The sequence below is a fragment of the Gossypium arboreum genome, chromosome 2 (assembly GCF_025698485.1).
Source record: "Gossypium arboreum isolate Shixiya-1 chromosome 2, ASM2569848v2, whole genome shotgun sequence".
Lineage (NCBI taxonomy): Eukaryota > Viridiplantae > Streptophyta > Magnoliopsida > Malvales > Malvaceae > Gossypium > Gossypium arboreum.
In genome coordinates, this window is record NC_069071.1 from 65519369 (window position 1) to 65528661 (window position 9293).

The following is a 9293-nucleotide window of genomic DNA, read 5'->3' on the forward strand; positions in this document are numbered from 1 at the left end:
CCAAAGCAAGAAAAACTCAGAAAATTTAGAAAAAAAATTGGAAGGTTTTTAAACTACTTCTCTCGATAGCAACAAGTTACTCTATTTGTTTATCATTCATTAACCTAGTTACACCAAAATTCCCTGAACCAATATCCTTAACAAGTTCATAACAATCACTATCATGCATGATTAGCATATCCATCTCTGGTCTCACTTTTAAGTGTTGACCGATCCACTGTAAGTGAGAGTTTGAATTATTTTCCATTGTGTTTTTCGGCCTAAATGTAGCTGCTCTTAGAATTCCTGAGATAAAGGGTTATCTTAATGGAGTTGACATTCCTGACATGTTTGGTGCTCCACCATTGCTTTTATATAAGAAAAGAGAGGAGATGGATGGAGAGGTGGAGAGGGTTTTGGAGCCAAGTGACCGAGAGGGTTCGGACGATAGATGATAAAATAAAGAAACTCAAAAGTTTAATTTTTAAAATAATAATATTATTTAACATAAAATGTCATTTCTGTTTAGATTTTAACATTTTTATCAAAAGAACCTTACTATATATCTAAATTATAAACTTTTTATTTAAATGTCTAAAATAAATAATTTTATAGTTAAATAATTACTTATATAATTTACCCTTAAAATAAATTATCGAGAGGGAAAGGTAGGGAGGGACAATGCAAGGCAACTGCCGAAGGCAAGATAAAGAAACTGGTCTTGCAGCCAACTGATCATGTTTTGAATGACCTGGTTTTAATAGTTTCTATTACCCTTATTTACCAAAAATAAATAAAGAAATTGCCCACGCTATTTTCTTTTTTCACTACTATTTATCGGCTAAGCTCTGGAAAAGGGAAGAAAAGACTAATCAAATTCAAGCTCCATGATTTCACTTCTCCTCCTGTTCAAAACTCTCACTCTTTTCAACTCCTAAACGCCTTAAGCCCCTAATATACAAGCGAAGAAGAAAAAAATAAACCATTTTCCTTTCCGATTCGCTGCCACGTACTTGTTCGTCCATTGATTTATACAAGGAAGCTCCTGCTGCCATGGCCCGGGACATGATCATCGAGGTCACCACCAATGGGGGTTTACCGGATCATCTCCGCCACCACCATCCTCACTCTCTCCAACAACAGCAGCAAATGATCTTGGGCGAAAGCAGCGGCGATGACCCAGAAGTCAAAGCCCCGAAGAAACGAGCCGAGACCTGGGTCCAAGACGAAACCCGAAGCCTTATCGGTTTCCGGAAGGAAATGGACGGCCGTTTCAATACTTCTAAATCGAACAAGCACCTTTGGGAGAAGATATCAGCTATGATGAGGAAGAAAGGGTTCGATCGATCCCCAACTATGTGTACGGACAAGTGGAGGAACTTGTTGAAGGAGTTTAAGAAAGCTAAGCATCAAGATAGAGGGAGCGGTTCAGTCAAGATAACCTATAAGGAAATTGAAGAGATTTTAAGGGAGAGGACAAAGAAGCCTTATAAGGCTCCAACTCCTCCTCCCAAGCTTGATTCCTTTATGCATTTCTCTGATAAGGGTTTATGTACTACTTTTGACTTCTTTTTTGCCCTTTTCATTTTGCATTTAAAGAGTCCGAACTTTTATTGATGATTTGCTGTTACTATGGTTGATGGGGCTTTCTCTTTAAATCCTTTATTTGGATTTAAGAATCCGTTTTTGAGTTATATAGCTTTAATGATTTTCCCTTCTTGTTCAAAAAGCCTGTAATTTTTCAAATTTAAGTTGTTATTGAGTTACTAAGAGTGGTATAGTGAATTGTTGAGAACAGAAATTAATTTTGGTGTCTAATAACTTTGAGTGGCATTTTTTTAATGGTTGTGGTGACTGCTTTATAAGAGGGGTTTTCTTCAACCTTCATGAAAGCTGCTGCTTTAAAATTCAATTACAAAATAATTGGTTGACATGATTTTGGATTCATTTATTGAAAATCTATTAATATATTTAATTATTTCGAAATCTAGAATACCGTTTTGAAAGAAGTAGGGAAATAGTATGTTTAAATCTTATATGTGGCCTACTGTTTCCTCTGTTTCTTATGCGGTTTGATCCATTTTCCAATGCCTTCATTTTACTTTTACAAGGTTTATCAGGTTTGATCTTCTTTCAGACATGAAACCTTGATGTCGCATTTCGCATTTCTTCATGAAAGTAGTACATAAGTTTTCTTCTCCTGCTTTTGGAGATTTAAATGTCTATTCTTTCTTACTCTCTCCCTTCTGTTAGCAGACTAGCATGGTGTTCATTTGAGCTACCTGATGGCTTATTGCCACGTATATTCGGTTTTTCTTTTACCATGACTTTAATAGTTATCACCATTATGTTCGGACTCTTGCAGGTTTTGAGGATACCAGCATAACATTTGGTCCTCTTGAAGGTATGTTGTTGCTGCTGTTACGTAAGTTTGCTGTCTTCTGGTTTATCTTGATTTTAGTTTCATTGCTTTAGAAGCTTGTTGTAATATTTGTCCTCAAGTTAATTTGGATAATTCTTAGAATTATTGGTGCAGTGTCATTAATCTTATTAACCCTATGCCCTTCGTCAACTTCTTGCTCGATTCAATATGAGGCATAATTAGAGAAGAGTATTCCTATCTTGAAAGCACCATGATATTCTTTTCAGAAAAAAGGCACCACAGTACGTGCATATTTTTCATAAGACCAGTAACGTTATTTATCGCATTAGTCTGGGAACCTTTAAGTATCACCCTCTATTTATTCATCTGTTAAATTGAATTTACTTAAAAATAAAACTGAACAGTCACACTTTTTTCCCTCGTAACCTTTCTTTTCAGCATTTTTAACCAAGATGGACAGCCTTGCTTGTTACTTTCCCCTTCATTTTCAACCCCTTGCAATTAATTCTAACCTTTTAATTTCAGTGACAGTGTCACTAGCCTTGCGAGCCCAACATACCACCTGCTCCCACCCAGGATTAGTTCTTCCGATAGTGAGACAGCATGTACTGACACTTTCTTACTCTAATGCTATCCTTATTTCTTTGAAACAGCGTGCTGATAGAACCTGTTGGTTATCTACACTTTCTTACTCTAATATTATTCTTTCTTTCATGTAGCATTCAAATGATATCAGATGGAAAATGTTCTCCCTAACAAGGTCTCTTCCTAGAGCGCCATTACCCATTAGTATCTCCTGACAGTACTTATCTTTCCATTTGAGCTAGTGGATGAAATTTAATCCATCACTGGGGTTTATAAGCATGCGATCTTATGCCTTATACTATTTTTCAGTCCCAATGCTAATTTTGTTTTACTAGGAATTTTAAGAATTTGGTGTTAAAAAATGAAAAGAACATCGATTTGACATGTTCATGTGCTTCCACGTTGAATCGATAGTTAAGTTAAAAAGAAATATTATGTACTCAAAATAATTGCTGCCTCATTTGAGGTCAACAACTTTTTATTGCAGTGAGTAGTATTTCATTTATTCAGAATAGACATTCTCTGTTATCCATGTTGCCCTTTTCTGAACTTTAAAAATGTTGTTCATGCTTTCTGGTATGCAGCTAGTGGTAGGCCAGCACTTAATCTTGAACAAGGTTTAGATCATGATGGACATCCTCTTGCCATCACCACAGCCAATGCAGTTGCAGTCAGTGGAGTTCCTCCTTGGAATTGGAGAGAGACCCCTGGAAATGGTAAGTCTGTTACAGTTTCTGATGATCCTATTCCCCCTCCCCCCCGCCTCAAATAAAATAAAAGATTGCTTTGCACGTAAAGCGCAGGTGTTCTGACGGTGCATTATATGTATCTTTTCCATTGCAGTTCCTCAACTGAATGTGGTTGTGTTAAACGTGCTTGATTATGAGCATTGACTCTCAATCTTGTCTGTGATGAAAATTTTAATCTTGATCAAAATATTTATATCGACTTCTCTTCCACACCCTTTTTGGTAGGTGGAGATCGTCTGCCATATGGAGGCAGGGTTATAACGGTTAAGTATAGGGACTACGCCCAAAGGATTGGTATCGATGGTACTGCTGAAGCCATCAGAGAGGCAATTAAATCTGCTTTTAGATTGAGAACTAAGCGTGCATTTTGGTTGGAGGATGAAGATCATATAATTCGTAGTCTCGACAGGGAAATGCCTTTAGGGAATTATACACTCCATCTTGATGAAGGTCAGTACATACTCAACAAATTCTAACAAAATAATTTCTATTATAATTGGTCTCATAAAATTATAATAGATTAAAATTCCCACTCTGGATAATGTAATACTCTTCAGTCTACAAAGCATGTGTAAGGATAAAATTCATGGATCTCTAACCTTCCCAAGATCCCCACAATGTGAAAGCCTTAATAATGAATAGTTGCTGAAGGTCTTGGCCACCCTTAACCTTGCCAAGATATTGCCTGCACTTAATAATGCATAGTTGCTTTCACATGAAATACATAGCACAAACCTTAAGCCAGCACCTTCATGTTACTATTAAACATACCTGCAGACATTTTTTGTCAGTGGTAGGAGAAATAACAAGGTTTTTTTTTTTGTGTGTGTGTGTGTGTTCAAATACCTTCGATCAGGTTTGGCTGTGAAAGTGTGCCTTTACGATGTGTCAGATCATATACCAGTACACACAGAGGAGAAGATTTTTTACACAGAAGATGATTACCGTGAATATCTAGTCTTTCGAGGGTACGTAGGTCTCAAAGAGATTGATGGATACAGAAACATTAATAGTATGGATGACCTTCAAACTAATACTATATACCGAGGTGTTAGCTGAAAGCTGTTGCATCTCGAAGGTCTATATAACAGAGTTGCGTTGCCTTGACATAAGTGAGCATATGGGGTTCTAAGATTTGCTCTGGTGCTTTCTGAAGATTGTGATTATGTTGTTTGCATCATTACCACTTACTAAACATGAACCCCATAACTCTTGCTGTCGGTAGCATGTTGTTCTTTATACGTGATATTCGTGATAGGTTTTAAATATTTATAATGAATCGTTCTTAAAACTAACTATTATCACGATGAAGGTAAGTGTACCTATCGAACAGTAGTATAGCTTTAGCAAGACCGGATTATCGAACCCAAAGGAACTAAAAGTACTAGTATCAACTTTCTTTTTATTATCTAGCCTAAAAAAATAAAAGGGTTTTGTTTATCTAACTAATTAATTAAACTAAGAAATCACAGAAAAGAAATTTGGGGAAAATACTTTTTGGAAAATTCGATTGATTAAGACGATACCTAAAGAAAATTCACCTAAACTTCACTTGTTATTTGACTCTGAATCAGACGATTTATTCATTCAACTTGTTCCGTAAAGATTCCTAAGTTATATTATTATCTCTCTTGAGACTAATAACGTCTAACCCTAGATTGAATAATTAAAATCTCTTTCTAATTAATGCCCTAGGGTTGTATTAACTTGATCTATGGATCTCCTTATTAGGTTTCATTCTATCTCTAGGTGCGCAACCAATTCCGCTTAATTATGACAAATTTACTCTTAGACAGGGTCTATTCCTCCTCTGAATAAGAGTTTAACTTGAATCAATATCCTAAAATATCAAAACAAGAATTAAGAACATATAATTAAGAACAAGTCAAATATTTATCATACAATTCAAATAATAATAACAAGATCTGTCTTAGGTTTTATTCCCCTTAAGTATTGAGGGGTTTTAGTTCATACTAATGAAAGAACACATCTCAAAAGAATAAAAATAACAAAACATAAGAAAACCCAAAACTCCTGAGAGAATTTGAAGGGAGATCTTCAGTTTTGATAGTGAATCCGGCTTCTGAGATGGATCAATCGACTTTCCTTGAGCAATTCTTTGTTTCCTTCTGTGCATCCCCTTTTTTCTCCTCTTCTAGAATGTATTTATAGGCTTTGGAATGCCTAAGAGCCCTCAAAAGTGGCCTTTTCCGAATAGGACTCTGCTTGGGCTCAACAGGGACATGCCCGTGTGCGATTACTTCAGGTCATAGTCAAGCCTGTTAAATAGGCACGGACGTGTGGTTTACCTGTGTGAGTCGTGCTTCGATTCTGCTAAATTGACACGACCGTGTGGTCTGCCCGTGTGAGGAAGTCCAGGACGTGTTAATTTCGTACGTTGGCCCATTTTCTCCATTTTTGGCCCGTTTCTCATTCCTTTCACTCTCCTATACTCACCTGAGTATAAAACATGAAATTAAGACATTAGGAGCATTGAATTTACCAAATTTAAGAAAAAATCATCCATAAAATGTGCTAAGCATAGGATAGAAATATGTATGAATTACGATTTATCAATTCTCTTAGATATTCACTCCAGTACCGTACCTGTTCATATGCCTGGGTCTCCTTCTGTGCATATCCATTTGGATTGAAAACAAAGTACTACGCAAGGATGTCAAATGGGGTCAATTTTTAAAGATTTTGTTTTGCTTTTGGGTTTTTTCTTGGCTACTTATACTGGAGCCAAATTTATTAGGAGTTTAAGTTTATATTTTAGAAATAGGCTGTTGAGTGTTTGAAAAGAAGGAAAAAAGGAACATATAGGAAAAGCACTTTAAAATTTATAATTTCTAGTTTTTAATTTGATCATTTGGAAATATTTCTTTTACAATTAATATCATAAAAGGTTTGCACCAATTTGAAGAATTAACTTCTATTTTGTTTTTTTAAATAACATGTATAACATGAGAACAGAAAGAGTTTCAAGGACAAAGATTCACATATAGGCGGGTGGGGGACAAAGAAGGTTCAGGCACTCTACTGCTCGTCCCATTCATCATTCTTGTATGAAACAAGAGTGTCAACCTTGTGTATCTGCATAGAACCCCAACAGAAAAATACTTAGGAAAAAAAGACCAACAAAGCTTTGGCGTAAATTTTATTGATTGGCTTGCTTTGCAAATATTACCTTGGTATCAAATGAATGCAACTTCACCATTTGTGGATTTGCAATCAGCTTAGGGTCGCTCTCAATCCAAGTGAATGGTACTGCAACATCCGTATCAGTGTATGCTAGAACATCAAACACACCTGGCAGAACAAGCAATCCATGCAAGTTAAATGAGAGCCTGAGACAATCTGATGACCCAAATTGCATTTTTAAGCATATATCTCCACTTACATGGTTCATCAAGGCACGGCAAGTAAGTAATACTTGAGGCAATCTGTCTCATGATTGCCTGAATTTCTCTCATGATTTCCCTGTCACTCTTTTCCCTTGACACACTGCATCAAATACACAAAAAATGAAGAACCGATGAAAACCCATCTCTCAGATTTCACACCAAAACTAGAAAATTCTTAACTGAGTAAAAAAAGATTATCAGAATATTACCCTTTCTCAAAAACGTCACTATCAGTCTCAATGCTGAAATTCCATCTCTCCAAGACCTCATTGGTTGCCTTGCTCATGATAACCATTACAACCCTCTGTAGTTTCCCAGCTTCCAGCCATTCTTCCCCAAAATTTCATTTTCAGAATGTGAGGAAGTGATTAATATGGACTTAAATGCATCACACACAAAGACAGAGATTTACCAGAAAGCTGAGCTGTTAGATTGGTAATGAACGATTTAACACCTTCATCTTGAGTAAGCAACATTGGGAGCCCGTATTTCTTCACTTTGGCAAAACTTTCTTCTGGATAAATTCCTCGATTGTACAAAATGCTATAGAAAACCATAACACTACTCTTTTTATTCTAAATCTAAAAATAATAGTTTCGCAAAAATGAAAAGGATAATTAAAAGGGGGGGGGGGGAATAAACTTCCGCTCATCTTTACCTGTTCGCTGCATATCCTGAAATGGGGAAAGAACAAGTCAGCCAAAATTTCTCAGAAAACTCAAAAAGGGGTAAAAGATAAAACAGTTATATTTGAGGAATCACATACCAAAAAACTCGCTGACAATTGCCGCTGAGCCTCGAAGAGTTATTATATCTTTGGCAACTGTTCTTGACGCCATTCGACTTCTTCTAGGATCAAAATTTTGGATGAAAGGAACTAAATAATTGGTAAATTTAGGGCAAAAAGGCAACTGTAATTGGGAATTTAGGAAGTAGAAATTGTCGTTTGGGTTAGATGAAGATGACTATCGCTCTAATGGCTGATGAGTTTTCAGGAAATATGAGTTTGAGAGAAATAATAATCGAAGGGCAAAAGCAAAAAGCAGTGTAACGGCTACTTTCTTGATGTTCGCCTTGGAGCCCAACTACAACTTTTTATATTGCGTCTTTAACGGTAAGAAACTCGACCCTTTTTGTTTCTTCTTTTAAGTACCAATCGTGCGGTCACGTTAGATTTTTTTTAGTAGTCAGAGGGGTTTTTTTCGGCTTAATCTCAGTTTGGCTCTCAAATTATGCATTTTTTCATTTTGGTGCCTGATTTTTTTTAATCTCAAATTAGTACTTAAATTATTATTTCATTATTTGGTTTAACTTTTTTTTTTTGTAAAGACATTAAAAAAAGGGCCCGCATATGACGCCAATCAGGATGTGTCACATGACATATTGAATCAATCACAATATACTATGTGACAATTAAGTTTATTTAAAATAAAAACATTAAAATTAAATTAAAAAGTACCTTTAACTTTGACTAATCATTGACCAACCATTGATCACTGTTAATCATTCACGTGGCACTATTTGAATGCACCATATGTCCTTTTTTAAAAAAATATTATATATTATATAGATTAAAAAGAAGTAAAAATAGTATCTAATATAAAATAATTTATAAATTTCTAACATATATAAATATAAAATTTAAAATATCAAAAGATTATATAAAATTAATTTTTTACAAAATTAAAAAATTAAAAATTGCAAAAAACATATATATTTTCAAAAAATATATTCTAAACATTTTTCATAAATTTTATTTTTTCAAAAATTTAAATTTTAAAATTCAAAACAATATATCTAGTTTAAAAAAATTAAGTTTTTCTAGAATATATTTTTAAAATTTAAGTTTTTTTTTGCAATTTTTAAAATTTAAATACTTTTTTATTTTTATAATTTTTTTCAATTTTATATTTATTTTGATTTTTAAAATTTATATTTACATATTTTAGAAATTTATAAATTTGTTGAATTTTTTAAAAATTTTGAGCTATCTATATTATATATGGTTTTTTTTTACATTTTTAATCAATGTATAATATATAATATTAAAAACAAAAAAGGACATGTAGTGCATTCTAATAGCGTCACATTGATGGTCAACATTGGTCAATGCCAATAAACAGTCGGTCAACAATGAGTCAAAGTGAAAGGTTTTTAATTTAAATTTAAAGTTTTTATTTTAGATAAATT

The 9293-nt window shown here is 34.3% G+C and overlaps 2 protein-coding genes across 2 annotated transcripts; one reads left to right on the forward strand and one right to left on the reverse strand.

Moving 5' to 3' along the window:
• The first annotated feature begins 613 nt into the window (after positions 1 to 613).
• Positions 614 to 4991, forward strand: LOC108461532 (trihelix transcription factor GT-1-like). Its single transcript, XM_017761407.2, has 5 exons — positions 614 to 1531; positions 2345 to 2383; positions 3532 to 3663; positions 3922 to 4146; positions 4553 to 4991. The coding sequence occupies exons 1-5, from the start codon at positions 1033 to 1035 to the stop codon at positions 4753 to 4755; spliced, it is 1098 nt and encodes a 365-aa protein (XP_017616896.1). The 5' UTR covers positions 614 to 1032; the 3' UTR covers positions 4756 to 4991.
• Positions 4992 to 5570: 579 nt separating this feature from the next.
• LOC108466579 (mitotic spindle checkpoint protein MAD2-like) lies at positions 5571 to 8213 on the reverse strand. The gene is made up of 8 exons (XM_017766962.2): positions 7870 to 8213; positions 7762 to 7777; positions 7516 to 7646; positions 7313 to 7433; positions 7100 to 7203; positions 6887 to 7008; positions 6304 to 6792; positions 5571 to 6153 (listed from the first exon to the last, which is right to left on the reverse strand). Exons 1-7 carry the CDS (start codon positions 7940 to 7942, stop codon positions 6736 to 6738), a joined length of 624 nt encoding a protein of 207 aa, XP_017622451.1. The 5' UTR covers positions 7943 to 8213; the 3' UTR covers positions 5571 to 6153; positions 6304 to 6735.
• Positions 8214 to 9293: the final 1080 nt, after the last annotated feature.